This window comes from Crotalus tigris, unplaced genomic scaffold, assembly GCF_016545835.1.
Source record: "Crotalus tigris isolate CLP2741 ecotype Arizona unplaced genomic scaffold, ASM1654583v1 scf7180000020185.79499, whole genome shotgun sequence".
Lineage (NCBI taxonomy): Eukaryota > Metazoa > Chordata > Lepidosauria > Squamata > Viperidae > Crotalus > Crotalus tigris.
The window spans coordinates 28,492-44,015 of record NW_024097898.1 but is presented as its reverse complement, the minus strand read 5'-3'; the positions used below and the strand labels follow the sequence as shown (position 1 = coordinate 44,015).

General features: G+C 49.1%; 1 protein-coding gene across 2 annotated transcripts; it reads left to right on the top strand.

Moving 5' to 3' along the window:
- On the top strand, window positions 1–15,217 carry LOC120318352 (H-2 class I histocompatibility antigen, Q9 alpha chain-like). 2 transcript variants are annotated; one of them, XM_039365835.1, is made up of 8 exons: window positions 1–142; window positions 2,790–3,065; window positions 8,736–9,011; window positions 10,470–10,751; window positions 12,904–13,002; window positions 13,507–13,606; window positions 14,238–14,270; window positions 14,747–15,217. In XM_039365835.1, the coding sequence occupies exons 1-7, from the start codon at window positions 73–75 to the stop codon at window positions 14,242–14,244; spliced, it is 1,110 nt and encodes a 369-aa protein (XP_039221769.1). In that variant the 5' UTR covers window positions 1–72; the 3' UTR covers window positions 14,245–14,270; window positions 14,747–15,217. The 2 variants fall into 2 exon arrangements, with proteins under 2 accessions (XP_039221769.1, XP_039221770.1); XM_039365836.1 differs by lacking the exon at window positions 8,736–9,011.
- Window positions 15,218–15,524: the final 307 nt, after the last annotated feature.

The window sequence follows — 15,524 nt, the reverse complement described above, 5'->3', positions numbered from 1 at the left end:
CGGGACCCCCCCCCCTCTCCCTTTGCCTGGGATTTTGGGAAAGCGGGGCGCAGGTTGAGGATCGGGGCCAGGATGGCTCTGCGCTCTGCGCCCCTCTTGCTCCTGGCGTTGGTGAAGGTGGTCCTGCGGGAGAACTGCTTCGGTGAGTCCCTTCGGGGGCATCGGCGGTTGCGCCCCCCCTTTTTCTGCTAGGTGGGAACTTGCTCTCTCCTTCCCCCCCCCAAAAAATGTTTATTCCCAGGAAGAGAATCCAGATTCGGTCCTCTTTCTCGTCCGCTCCCCCTCCCCCCTCCGGCCACTTTGAGATCAGACCCCCCCCCCAAGTGGTGATGGGGCTCTGCTGCCGCGCTCCCCCCCCCCAGGAGAGCCCCTCTGGCAGCAGGACAAGAGGGGGGGGGCTTCCAGATGTCAGTCAAGTCTACCTGGGCGCCCCCTAAGCTCCATCCTTTCCCTCCCCCCAAAGTGGAGCTTGTCGGAAAGCGGCGTTTGCACGGGATCAGGTCCAGTTCACAAACTTCCCGGCTGCCTTGGCGCAACCCCTCCCGGCTGGGTCGCCTCTCCTGCCTTTGACGGGCTTGGTGGCTCTTTCTGGCTTCTTCTGGTGCTGGGAGGAGCCGGCTCGTCTCTCGTGTCTGTTGGCAGACAGGGCGGCTGGTGCAACGGGACGATCGGAATAAAGGCTGCCGTGTGAATGCAGCAGGAGAAGAGTCTGGAGAGAAACGATCCTTGAATAACCTTCCTCGAGATCCCTCTTGCTTCATTTTCACTTTCTCCTGGATCCCCACCCCCCCCCCCGTCCTAAACCCCAATGTCCCCAGAGCTGTTTTCTAGGACAGGCAGGAATTTTTCCACCCAAAATCCTCCTCCTTCCATTTCAGGAGCCCCCAGCAGGGGAGAGTTTGCAGAATCAGAAATATTTAAAGTTTACTCTTATTCCTCAGTAACCGGATGGGAGGTCTTGGGGTGTCCCTAGTTGCTCCTCACAGAAACTCTCAATGCAGCAGCTTTTCCAGAGGCATTTCCCAAACTCTCAGGATCTGAAGGGTCAGAGAGGCTGGGCTGGAGGAGAGAAGCCCCTCTGGGTGGAGACCCTGCAATGAAGGGCTTGCTTGGACACAGACAGGCCCCGACTGCCCAGCCCTTCCTGACCTGAGGAGGATTCGTGATTGTGAGGATGCCCAACCTGAGTTACGTTCACACGTTTCTCCTCTCAGGCAGACTTCAGTCTCCCTCACTGCTCAGCCCCAGGAGGGGAAGAAGCGGGTTCTGGATCACGGAGGGTCCGATCCCCCCTCCTCCTGTCGGAGAAAAGCTCTGCAAAGGAAGTGGATCTGGGGATCCCTCTCCCCAAAAGCTCTGAGAAGCCGCTGGGATTGTGGGGAGGAGCAGAAAGAAGGAGGCCGAGGCCTTTGCCTTGGGGGACTGGGAAGGGCTGGGAGACCATACTGGAGGGACTGGGCGGTGGGACTACAGATAGTCCTCGACTTACAACAGTTCAGAATGGAGACCCAGAAGGGGCCTTGGGGATTTTCATCAGCTTAATCGATTTCCCAGGAGCCTTTTATTCATTTTATTTTCTTTTGATTCTTTTAATCCACTTATAAGCTGTTTTTTTTTTCCTGTTGATTGGGCAGCCTCAGAGACTCTTCCGTGTTTGTGTTTTGACAATGAAAACTAAACAGTGATTTAACAGTGATTTTCTTTTTTCCTTGTTAGTCAAGTTTAGCATAGTTTTATGTCTTGTGAATTTAGTCTGTCCTCCAAGGAAGGGCTGAAGAAACTTTGATTCTGCTCAGACGGGAGTTTGCACGATACAAACTGAAATAATGTTGTTTGTTTATCTTTGGTTCCCCAAAGGGGCTTTAAAGGTGACAGGACCCTCCATACAGAGGCTGAGTTTGGGGAGAGGACCCCCAGGCTGAGAGCCCCCCCCCAAACATGAGAGTTGAACTCCCAAGCAGCCTCAGTGTGGGGTGGGGCCAGGATGGAGAGGCCCCATGAGTTTCTTCCGGGCGAGGGGAATTCTGGGAGTTGAAGTCCAAGTGGCTGAGTCTGAGAAACACTTAATTTAGGCCTTTCTGTTGAGAGTCACTGATCATGTGAAGAGTTGGGTAGCCACAACCAACCCCCTCCCAAGCTTTGTGGAAGGCCTTGCTGGAAGGGGGGAGTGTGCAATTGGAGCAGGTAAAGTTTGGGGGACCCGACATTCTCCTTCTCTCTCACACCCCACCTTCCCTGCCCTCCCACCCTTCAGGCCCTCCAGAAGCTGCTTCTTTCCCTCTCAGTCGCTCCCTCCTTCCATCCTCCCCCCTTCCTTTCCCCCTTTCTCATCCCCCCAGCTCTCCTCCTCCTTCTTCTTCTTCTCCTTCTTATTTATTTATTTATGAGACTTATATACCGCTTTAAGTGCAAGCACTCTCTAAGCGGTGTACACCAGTAAGCAATGTATATATATATTTACATTGCCCCCAACAATCTGGGTCCTCATTTTATCTACCTCGGAAGGATGGAAGGCTGAGTCAACCTTGAGCCGGTGAGATTTGAACCGCTGACCTGCTGAACACAGTCAGCTAAAGTGGCCTGCTGCGCCACCTCGGCTCTTCTTCTTCTCCTTCTCCTTCTCCTTCTCCTTCTCCTCCTCCTCCTCCTCCTCCTCCTCCTCCTCCTCCTCCTTCCTTCTTCTTCCTTCCTTCTTCCTTCTTTCCCCTCAGAGTCTCAGATTGGAGCCTCCATAGGATGAGGGTCCTTGACTGGAGCCCCCTAACTCTTCCCCTCTGGGTCCCTTCCAGGCGCCTCTTCGCACTCCATGAAGTATTTCTCCTCCTCCATCTCAGAGCCCAGTCAGGGGCAGCCCCATTTTGTCTCTGTGGGATATGTGGACGGTCAGGTCTTTGTTCACTACGACAGCAACAGCCGGAGGGAGCAGCCTCGAGTCTCCTGGATGGAAAAGGTGGGGAAGGAGGACCCCCAGTACTGGGACAGAGAGACCCAGAGAGAACGTGGCACTGAGGAGGAGTTCAAAGAAAGCCTGGAGAGTCTGAGGCTTCGCTACAATCAGAGCGAAGGTGAGTGATGGGTCGGGTGGCTCCTTCTGCCCCATAATCCCCTCCCCAGGAACCAGAGTGGGGAGAAAGGGGGGTCCCTTTAAAGGGAAAGGCTGCTTCTCCACATTTAAAAAGGGTTTTAATATGTTGATTCCTTTTTTAAAAATCAGTATAAGCTTGTTGTTGCCTCCATAGCTGATGTTTTCTGCCAATTGCAGTTAATAAAAATATTTTTAAGGATGTGGATATGGATATGAACTGAGTTAAAGAGACCGAAATCTCCTCTCCCCCCCCCACGAAAGTTGGAGGGTCCTGGCTTTGGTGGACCCCAGCTGTGGGGGAGGGAAGGGATCTCAGGTCTCTCCCCTCCTGAAAAGAAGCAGGTGGATCCTAAGGAGATCCTGAACTCCTGTGCTGTCCTCTTGGTGGGGCTGCCCTGGAGGGGGGAGGCCTTTTTCAGCAGCCCCCCCTTCTGCCATCTTTGGGGGAGAAGATTCACCTTCAAGGAACCTGATTTAGGGGAGAGATTGCAAGCAAATATCTGTGTCACCAGAGGCTGCTTTGGGCTGAGGTAAACCTTCTGCACAAACATCAGCCATTTTCCCTCCTTTTATCCCAAGGAGGTGCAGCCCCCCTTCTTCTGCCCTTTCCTGGCTCATCCCCCCCAGGCAGACACCCGAGAGATCTGCCTGTTCTGCCCCTGATCCCCCCAGACCTCTCCAGACCCCCTGCTGGCCTCTCAGGGGAGCAGAGCTGGACCCAGAGGGCTCCCCCTGGTGGAGAAAGGAGGAAAGAGACTGGCAAAAGAACGCCCCCAGTGGTGCCTCCACCCACAGATAGCACCCTGGTAGCTGATCTGCAAATAACAGGCTTGCATTTACCTATGCACAAACGTACCCTGGTGGCCATTGAGGGAATTTCCCTGAAGTGAGCTGAGGTGGCGCAGCAGTTAGAGTGCAGTACTGCAGGCCACTTTAGCTGACTGTGTTCAGCAGGTCAGCGGTTCAAATCTCACCGGCTCAAGGTTGACTCAGCCTTCCATCCTTCCGAGGTAGGTAAAATGAGGACCCAGATTGTTGGGGGCAATGTAAATATATATATATACATTGCTTAATGGTCTTAGAGAGTGCTTGCACTTAAAGCGGTATATAAGTCTAATAAATAAATAAATAAATGCCCACCCAGATAGAGAGACCCCTAGTGGTCAAAGAGTGAACTTTGCTGAAGCACTCACACGAACAGTGTACCCTGGCAGCCAGGAAAGAAATTTCCCTGAAGTGGCTACCCAAACAGCGACCCCTAGTGGTCAAAGGGCGAAGTTCACTGAATTCACTTCAAAACAGCTAGAAAGTTTACTGAACCTGTCCTAGCGCAGCCAGCCAAGGAGAAATGCTGCCACCAGCTAACCTTGACCTGTACGCAGAGGCTGATGTCCAAGCCAAAGACATCCCAGATACCCTATGACCTGAGGCAACAAAGAAAGCCTACTGAAGCCATGCAGTCTAACCTGTTGGAGAAATGGGACACTGTCCGCAATCGCCATGAAAGGCATTGGGAGAAATTATACAAACTCTACCAAGTGCCTAAGGAGGAGCTCTCCCCCAAACGTGCGCTTTCATTAAAAAACGATAGGGAAGAGGCTTTCTTGCAATGGATAGACTCCGAACGCCATCTCGAAAGGATGCAGTCACAACTAGGAGACCCAACACTCGATAGCAGGATGCAAACCCTCAAGCTACTAAACAAGAAACGTAAAAGGTTTCTGGAGAGTATAGACCACCTCCCGGAGACCAAGCCTTACCCGAAAGACATATCAGTTGAGAGGGCCAAGTCTGAAGTTTCTCATCATTCGTATGCGCCATCCCAGTGATCACATGTGGCCCCCCTCACGCCTCTGAAAAAGCTTCACCCTTTCGCCATACCTCACCACGATCCCAGGTGCATTCCAGCGTGTCACAACAATCTCACATTACAGGCGCCTCCCACCATTCAAAAGCGTCCTCTCATCATAGCCAAGCGTCCCGAGTTTCAAGGGCAGAGAGCTTGGCCATTTGAACCGAAGAAGCAAACATTGAAGCTGAAGCTGCCAATGCAGTCTTTCGTGTGTTAGAAGCAGAGCAGCGCAAAAAGAAACAATTGGCGACGATAGAGGCTGAAGCAGCTCAAATGGAGGCCAAACGAAAGGCTGAAGCAGTGCAAAAGGAAGCTGAAGCAGCTCAAATAGAGGCCAGATGAAAGGCTGCTCTAGTCGAGCTTGAGCTCATATATAGCCAACGAGAAGTGGCAGATAAAACGGAAGAGCAAAAGCCCTTCAGAAGACATTCCAATGCGCCACCCTTCTCGCACAATTTAGAATGACTGGAGATTGAAAGTCAGCATAGCCACCTGCAGGCCTATGTTGATAACTAGTGTGCGTCTCAACAGGGGCAGGCAGGAGCACTGCAGTTATCCACAAGCCCCCCAAAACCAAGTAGACAGGAAGGAGAATCTCGACGACCTGATGTGCCCGCCTGCCAGAGAGCTGATGTTGCACCATCTGGATCACGAGGGCTTCCCCCCAGAGTTACAACACTGACTCCAACAAACCAAACCACAGATGGTAACCGGATAGATCCATCTGCAATGGCGACGGCTCCACAGCAGGAAGAGCTGCCGCTAAAGGATGAGATTGTCAGGACGAGCCAGGCTAGAGTCCCTATTGCAGGGCTTTTCAATCTTTTCACCCATTGTACCACTTTTAGGATATGGCAACATCCGAGTACCACCAGTCACCTAGCAAGGTGTCAAAAACTTGACAAAAAAAAGGAAAAAAAGTGATAAAATACAGATAGTCCTTGACTTACAACAATTTGCTTAGTGACTGTTTGAAGTTACAATGGCACTGAAAAAAGTGCCCCCCAAGCCACAGCCAAGCAAGACATCTGCCTGCCTGCTCAGCGGTGCTCTTCCTCCTATCCGAGGTTTTCATTGTTGTGAGCATTTCTGTTGAGGATTGGCAGCAGGGGTGGGGTGGGGGGGGTGTTTGGTTTTTATTCCCCCTGTCTACTGGGTGGTTGCAGCAGGTTTTGGTCACTTCACATGACCCTGGGACACTGTGACCATCATAAATATGAATCAGTTGTCAAGCATCTGAATGTAAATCACAAGACCCTGGAGATGCTGCAACATTCCAGCTGATTGGTGCTTCTTCAGGGCTCAGCAGAAGCACCAGAATCAGTACTGAGTTTCAGCTGGAGCCTGGCGCTGATTCTGGTGTTTCCACTAAGCCCTGACAGCCCTGTAGCTCCAGCCATCTCTCAATCAGGCTTCTGCGGTGCTGCCACCAGTTCAGTTCATACCCCTCCCCCACTACCACTTTTCTAGGATGGTCGCGTACCACCTGCCAGGTGCCAATGTACCACAGGTGGTACCCGTACCACTGGTTGAAAAGCCCTGCCCTATTGCATCAAGAGAAAACAGCATCCCGATGCGCTGCCTTCATGCCCAACCACGGAGGAGAATCTCGACCACCAGATGTGCCAGCTGGCCAGGGAGCCGGCAACATACCACCTGAATGACAACAACCCCCCCCCCCGACAAGTGAGCACACAAGAAGTCAGGCCTCCTCAGCTTAACGTAAAGACAGAGGAATTCAGGCCAGACCTTTAAGGTTCCTCGTCCATGCCACTGGAAGTTAACCCCAACAAGACGTTTTCTGTCAAAAAATGCCAGCCGTCTGTGCCACGTTTCCCTGCTCTTGGAAACAGTGCCTATGAGGTTCAATGAGAAGCCACTGATCGTGCTCCAGATGACCTCAACACTGTACCAATCCAGCCTGACGGCAAACCTTGCACAGCACCATCAGATCCTCCAACACCCTGGGGAAGAAAGTTAGATTTAGGAGAGTACAAGGTTGGCTTCAAATGCTGTGAATCTCCGGAAGACGTGGCCAAAGCTGGCGAAGCTAAGGGAAAATGTCACCTGAGCAAGAGTGACAAGCACCCGGAAGCCCTGCATCCAGACTCTGGACAGCTACAACAAACAGCTTCTACTCCTCCTTCAACTGAGGAGCCCCATTACAGCTCCTAAGAGCTCCCAGAGGTGCCTGCCAAGGTTAACTGCACATTAGTGACCAACCGCAAACTCCAACCCAGGTGAATATCTCAACCACCTCCATTCTAAGTAATGGAAGACAACCTCACCTAAAACCATGTGAAGAACACTTCACGCTTGTGACAACCAAACCCGTTTTGGAAGCAACAGTGTTCCAGACCAGTAAGAATTACAATGACTTAGCCTTGTCCATAGAGGACAAACAAGTTCTGCAGCTACGCGCGTTCTCCCAGAGCACCACATACTGGGACAGGCCGCGTCCAGGAGAACAGAAACAAGACTGGGAGTCATAGAGTACACTCCTAAGTTGTATCCAAAGCGTACACGTGCAACGTATATACATCTCCAGCTCACTCGCTCAAAGAAAGAATTGTACGCTTTCTCAGATGTGTCAACGAAGGTGATTGTAGCCATAGGATACATCAGAGTTTACAGCGTCGTTTTCATCACTGGAAAGGCGAAACTAACAACACAGAGTTAGAACTCTGTGGTACCATATTGGCTGTAAAACTCACCAACTTGACAGCGAAAATGATAGGCCTTGGGCTACAATCCACCACCTACACAAACAGCAAGGTGAAGTCAAGCTACATCTGCAACCGAAGCAGACACTTCTACGTCTATGTAGGTAATAGAGTAGAAAAGATTGAAACATCTTCAACCCCTGATCAATGGCAACATATGCCAACAGATAAGCACCTTGTGGACCAAGCTAAGCAGTCCACCCTTGTGTCACAGTTGGCAGAGTTGATCTGGCTAAAAGGTCCTGAGTTCTTGGCTTGTCCAGACAGCCTGATGCCACAGAGATCAAAAAGCTATACGCTTCTAGTTCCAGATCAACATGCCAACGTTCAACTTCAGGCACCCAGTAAATTTCTCAGACAGGATGAGAAAACGACCGTCCAGACCATCTGCTTGTCCTCAATGGGCAAAGAGACAGAGAACCCACCTTGTAGCCAATTCCTAGAACCAGTTTGTTTCAAATGCTCCTCTAAACAGGAAGTTCTCAGGCTGAGCAGGAGCTGCAGAGAAAGGATCCCCTCACCCCGTCACTCATAGGCGTGGAAAGGGAGGGGAAGGACTGGTCAGTTTAGTTCAGCTGTACTTACAAGTGGTTTTAACTTAGATTTGAGAGTTTCTACCATTAATCCTTCCTCATTCTGAAGCCCAACCAGAAGTAGAAATATTTCAACATTTCTTTTTGGTTTTTTCAAAAATTCGGCTTCCTTTTAAATCCAAGAATTTAGTCACTTGAAGTTGAAAGATCTTCTTCAGGGCGTTGCAGTGACAGTAAACATCAAACTCATTTCAAAGGTCAATAACATTTCGAGTTTGCAGATCAGATTGAGCCACTTGCTGCTGTTGCTCAGGCAAATATTCCTTTGTGGCCCTTCAAGTCTTCATTCCCACATTGCACAAAGCCATGGTTTGTTTCTGGTTAATCTAGGAAAGATGGAGAAGGATAGATGGAGGAGCTTCTTTCCCTCCGTTTCTTTTGCGACTTCTTTTTTTCTCTGTCTCCCTCGGGATCCTCCGCTGGCAAAGGGGTCTGTGTCTATCTTGAGGACTCCCCAAACCATCATATTGTCCCTATTTCAGGCCTTCACATCTTGCAGTGGATGTATGGCTGTGAGCTCCAGGCTGATGGGAGCAAAGGAGGGTTTATGCAGCTTGGCTACGATGGGAGGACTTTCCTCATCTTCGACAAGGAGAGACTCACCTGGGTGGCTCCCCAACCCCAGGCCCAGATCACCCAGAGGAATTGGGATGCTATTCCAGGATTGAATCAGAGACACAAGTCCTATCTGGAGGAAATCTGCATTGAATGGCTGGAGAGGTATCTGTCCTACGGGAAGGAGACGCTGCTGAAGAAAGGTGAGCCTCTGGATGCAGGCTGGACTTTCCTCCTTTGTGGCTGGATTTCTGGTGCACATTCGGCCCCTTTGGGTTCCTGGTTTGCAGTCTGGCTGCCCAGGAGGGAATCCTCCCCCTCCCCCCCTCCCAGCCCCTCTCCATGACGCGGGAAGCCCTGATTGGTTCCCCTTGCCAGGCCCCCATTCCATGGACCAGGAAACGCAGCCCCTGCCTGGCGGGTGTCTGGGTGGATCAGGCAGGAGAAGCACTTGGGGGTGTCCTGTTCATTGCCCACAGTGAGGCAACAAGGGCATTTGGGGTTCTTCGGTGAGACCCCCATTAGTCAAACTGTAGTCAAGTGTGAGGGGCTCCTTTAATTTCCCCCCATTAATTCTCCTTCCCCCCACATCCCGCAGGGGGCTCCTTCCCTGCCTTGCACCTGATGGTGCACCTCCCATGCCCACCACTAGGGGGCTCCACTTCTACCATTAATAAGACATCATCAGTGCCCCCGCTTGGACAAAAAAAGGCCAAGGTTGAGGGGTTCTTTTCTTTCCAAAGTTTCTGCGGATCTTTCTCTTAAACCTCAAACAGGTTCCCTCCATTCTGATTTAGTCTTTCCTCAAAACAGCCCCCTCCCCACCTTCAGGAACACCCCCTCCCCCCCCAAGGGGGGCTCAAAGTGTAATCTTTTCCTGTGATTTGTTATTATGTTCCCATCTACCCAACCTCTCCCCACTGGGTCAACCCCTTCCCCTCTGGGATCCTTGACCCCCCCCCAATATTAGGGTTACTCTAATACTTTAGGGTAGTGGTTCTCAACCTTTTTAATGCTGTGACCCCCCAACCGGTCGTACATCGAGGACTACTCAACCGGTCGTAAGTCGAGGACTACTCAATTGGTGCAGCACCGTTGGCAGAATGGGACTTTTGGTGGGCTCAGCAGGGCAGAGACAGCCTGGACAATTCCGATTGGCTTTTGAAAGCCAATAGAATTAGACTCTATTCAAGAGAGTCTGTTCTATTGGCTTTCAAAAGCCAATAGAATAAAAGGGAGTAGCACAGCTAAGGAAAAGGGGGAAAAAAATGGCGGACTGCATTGTTTGGCGACCCCCGTGAAATGGTCGTTCGACCCCAACAACACAGGAAACCTCTGTGTTGTTGTTGTCTTGAAAGGGAACTTAAAAGAGCAGCTCCACTTTCCTTCCCCTGAAGGGAGCAGCCCAAGATCACCCAGAGTTCAAAGAGAGGAATTTCCTTGGACCCTCAATTTGCTGCTGGAGGTTTTTCAGGCTGAGTCCCTGGGAAGGACTTGTGGTTGAGCATTTTCCAGATCTGGAGCATTTCCTAAAACTCTGGGAGACGCTGCAGGTGTGGAGTGGGAAGTAGTGGGAGATTTTCCTGCCCCTCCAAGTTTCCCACCCACCTTCCAGGCTCTGGAGGGGCTCAGAGCTAATTCCGGGGGTGCCATTTCTGCAGAGCCCCCAGAGGTGACCATGAGCAGCAGGACAGAGGTGGAGGATGGGATGGAGACGCACATCTGCCGCGTGGATGGCTTCTACCCCAGGGAGATCGAGGCCTCCTGGACGAGGGATGGGGAGGTCTGGCTGCAGGACACCCTCCGTGGCGCCGTGGCCCCCAACGCAGATGGGACCTTCCACGCCTGGCTCAGCATCCAGATTGATCCCAAAGAGAGGGGCCGCTATCTGTGCCACGTGGAGCACGACGGCCTGCAGGAGCCTCTGGACGTGGCCCTGAAGGGTGAGAGGCTGCAGAGAGGGAAAGGCTGACAGGGTGGAGGGCTGTGGGAGAGGAATCTGACCCCAGCTGTGTCCAGATGTGAACATACCGGAGCTTTAAGCCATTGGTTTTTCCAGTGTTTGAGGTTGGTGAAGCTGCAGGGACCAGACCATAGAACTGGCTTCAGGGGATGTAAAGGAAACTCCAGAATCCCCTCACAAGAGTTGGCAGATCCTGATGAAATCCTCTTAGATCCTCTCTTAGCCTCTGTCCCTCCCCTCTTTCTGCCTCCAGCAGAAAAACAGCAGAAACAGATTTGCTTTTCTTTAGAATTCCTAAAGTACAAGAATGAGGAGGTGTCTGGTAGCCCCTTTTCTGAGGGAAATTTTGACTAAAATGCATGAACTGCATCCCACTTCAGGAAATGCAGAGAGTGGCTGGACTCATGCGCCAGGAGTCAGAAAAGTGGCTACCAAGTCTGAGTTTTTGCCCTCAGAGACGAGCACGGCTTTCCTGCTTTAAAGGTCAAAATATTGTATGTTGCTGCTCTTTGAAAGAAATTACACATTATTTTATGATACGATATGGGAATTCCTGAGGCTCAGCATAAAACCCAAGAAAAAAAGCCCTCTAAGAACTCTGCATATGCTCATAACTGCCCCTAACATTATTTACACTGGACTTCCAAAATTGCAGAATTCAAGTTTAAATCTTTTATTAATGATTGTCACCACAATACAAAAAAAAAACCATTCAAATTTAATTTTTATGCTGATGCCCCGGGCAAAATAAAATATTTGTGTTTGTTGTTTTTAGCAAGCATCAATTCACAAATGGCATGATAGCTATTCAGTAGGAGTCCTGAGTTTTGTGCAAGAGAAAATTAAATTTAAAGTTCCCTTCCTCAGAACTGACTCCCAAAGCAATACCACTTTATAATGCTTTGGTCAGACCCTACTTTGAATATTGCATCCAGTTTTGGTCGCCACAACATAAAAAAGATGTTGAGACTCTAGAAAGAGTGCAGAGAAGAGCAACAAAGATGATTAGGAGCCTGGAGAGTAAAACATATGAGGAATTGGGTTGCTGGAATTGGGTATGTCTAGTTTAATGAAAAGAAGGATTAGGGGTGACATGATAGCAGTCTTCCAATATCTCAAGGGCTGCCCCAAAGATAAGATAAGATAACCTTTATTATCATTTTTATACTGTGGGCACAATGGCACACATCAAAAATGAAATTTAATTGCCTGCTCTCAAAATGAAACACATACATGACACACACCTAAACATACAATGAACAGCATATGTATAGAGGGAGTCAAGCTATTCTCCAAAGCACCTGAGGGCAGTACAAGAAGCAACGGATGGAAACTAATCAAGGAGAGAAGCAAACTAGAACTAAGGAGAAATTTCCTGACAATGAGAACAATAAACCAAAGTGTTACCTTCAGAAGTTGTGGGTGCTCCATCACTGGAGGCATCTAAGAAGAGACTGGACAGCCACTTGTCTGGAAGGCTTGAGCAGGGGGCTGAGCTAGAAGACCTCCAAGGTCCCTTCAAAATCTGTTGTTCTGTTTCTGCCATTTCTGGGACCATCCAGAAGTTGAATGTCACCATATTCCGTTTATCATGCTGAAGTTCTGGAAACACAAAATATAATTTTATGCCTTTTCTGGACTGGTCAAAGAAATGGAAGTGTATACTTAAAAAAATGACAGGTGGTATGAACTGTTTTACTTTAAATAATAAAATGCAAATATTCAAACTGAAGACAAAAGCCCATTCCACTTAGAGTGATGATAAGACATATTGGGGCTGCCTATAAAAAGAGCAAAAATATTGTTGCTTACATTATTGTGTTGGTGAAGTTTTTGTTTTGTAAGTTGCTGAGAGTCACAAAGTTGCAAATGGCTGTTTTTGAGTTGAAGAGCTAAAGATGAATTCAGCTGCCTTCATGCTGGGCTGGTGGGAGAAGAAGGCAGCGACCTGAGGTCACGTCCTAACAATAGTTAGCAAGGCGCCTTCATGCTTCCCTCAGAGGGACATGAAGAGGAGCCCATGGAGTTTTTAATTGGGGGAATTTCCAGCTTTCGCTGCTTTAGGTCTCTCCCCCAATTGGGATGATTGTTTTGGGCTCTCCTTCAATGATCTGCTTTTTCTCCCAATTCAGAACCAAAATCCAACCTGGGGATCATCATCGGCTGCGTTGTGGCTGGCCTTGTCTCGGTGTTTGCGATTGTTGGGACCTTGGCTTTTATTTACATTCCCAGTAAGTATTCTTTTTTGGGTTCTTGGGGAAGATAGGAACATCGCTCCCAAGTCTCTCCCTTTGGGGAGCTTCTTCTGGGCTTCCTTCTGTCCTGTTTTCCCAGCCCTCTTGGGGAGCATCTGAGCCTCTTGCTGGGACTCCATTCTCGATTCAGCTGAGTCTGAAGTGGGGACAGTCCCGTCTTCTTCTGAGCTGGGAAGAGGCATCCCAGTTCTGTCCCTTTCCAAGGTTTTGGTCGAAGAGCAGCAGAGAAGGATTTCCATGAAAATCTTCCTCCCCTCCCAGCTGCTGCTACTTCCCCCCTTTCCCTCCATCCATTTCGGAGGCAGCAGGTCTCCCTAGGGGCAAATCAGGAGATACTTTTGTATTTTGAAGATCTTTCTGTCTTTATTTATGGGTCAAAGGAACTGTGAAATATCTCCTGGGGTTCTTCCTCCTAAAGAGGTGAGATTGGATGATCTCTGGTGGGTTCTTTGGAGCTTTCACTGATTTTTATCCTTGCAGAGAGACGTCAAGATGACCACAATGCAACACCGAGTGAATTGTCCTCTTTACAAGTAATCTCCAACTTAAAGCAGGGACCAGAGGCTCCATCAGTTGAGAGGTGTGTGTGTGTGTATTTGTGTGCTATCTTCCTCTTCATTGTAAAAATCTGGCTGGGGAAGATGGACCCCCTTTTCATTACAGCCAGGCTGTTCTTGGAAGTGGGGTCCTCAAAGAGAAAACTTTGGGACAAGGAACCTTCCAGAAGATGAGAAGACCCAGCTGGTGGAAGGTCCCTCTGACTGAGGACATGCTCTGTTTCCCAAGTGGGCGGAAAGGAAAGGTTCAGTGAAATGAGAGTCAGAAGCTCCATCAAATTAGGGATCAAAAGGGGGCATTTTGAGAGAAAAGGAGCGTTGGGGGATGCCAGCTGGATCTCCTCTTGGTCTCCCATCACAAGGCTCTCTAAGTACGAACTGATTGGAAAAAGAAACTTTGGATCCCTCTGTATCTTTTTAGGTCAGCTCTGCCTTCTGGCTTTGTGTGATAGACCTATAAATTTGAAGAACTCTTTCCTACGCCTTTAAGCCAAAGCGGTTTGGTTCAAACTCTCTCCCTGTATTTGTGGGTCTCTGATTGTGTGCGAGAGAGAGAAAGGGAAGGAGGGAGATGGAGTCAGAAAGAGCTGAGTTTTCCCATCTGTAAGCCAAGAGAGCATCTTTCTCTCCCGTTTTTCTTTCCCTCTTTTCCAGGAAGTGAGGAAGGATCCAGCAGTTCCAGCCAGGGTGAGTCGGAGAGAGCTGCTGCTGCACGAGCCATTCTGTCCCTTTGCCAGACTTTGGGCGGATGGGGGGGGGGATGAAAAGAGAGAAAGCCCCCCCCTTTTTAAAGGCCCTCCTAATAACTCCTCCCCGGGTTCCCTCTGTGTCCAGTTCTGGTGAAATAATTAGAATAATTAGAGACAGTTTCATTTCGGGTTGAGGGCACCAAGTGAGACTAACTGGAAGACGGTGAGTTCTTTTTTTTTTTTAAAGAAAATTTTATTGATTTTCTAATTTTACATTTAAATATTTGAAAAGCACGTGGCGGCTGAATTGGTCAATAATTTAATAACATACAAATATCTTTAGTGCAGATCTCAAACTATTACATTAAATATTTCCTCTCTTTTCCCTTTGGTATTTAATGTCTCATATTTAAATTAATACAATTCTTGTTATACCGATTAAATAAAAAAAACCCTTTTCCCTCCTCTTTGCAGCACGAGTGGACACTCCCAGCATCAGGAGGGAGGAGAGAAGACGGGATCGGCCTTCTTCTGAATTAGGACCGACTCTCAGGTGGAGCCCTTCAGACCCTTCCAGCATGCTGGAACCAGGATGGATTTTGGGTCTTGCTTTTCAGGTGCCTCATTTCATGCAGTCGCCCAAGAATGCGGAGACGCTTGATTGACGGGAAAGAAGTCCCCATATTACGACGGATGCTTTCTGAGCAAAGGAGTGAAAGGATTGAAAGTGAACAGTGAAATTGAAAAAGGTGGGGTCTTACACCCAAACCTCTTTTGGGATTCCCAGATGCCTTCAAGAGCTGGCCATCTTTGAGAGCCTATAAAATAGACTATTTAAAGCAGCCACATCCATCCCAGCCCCCGTGGGCCACATGCCGCCTTGGACAACTAGTAAAGTGGTCCTGCAGAAGTTTTAATGTTATAATAAAAATATAAAGGAAGTTATTTATATATATTAATTATATTATATATTTTATATGTGGCCCAAGACCATTTCTCCTCACTCCGTGGAGCCAAGACAAGCCGAAAGGTCGGACACGGCTGCTTTAAAGCATTTTGTGAGAATTCAATCAGTATTTGAGTGTCTTCCCCTGATTCAAAAGTTTTAGAACTGTATTTATTTCTTAGACACCTAAAGAACTTTAGGCAGCTCACAAAAATAGTCAAACTACGAAGAACACAAAAACCGCATGACAAAAACTAAAAACTTGGGCCCACCATCTTCCTTTTAGGAGCCCCGACACCCATCTGC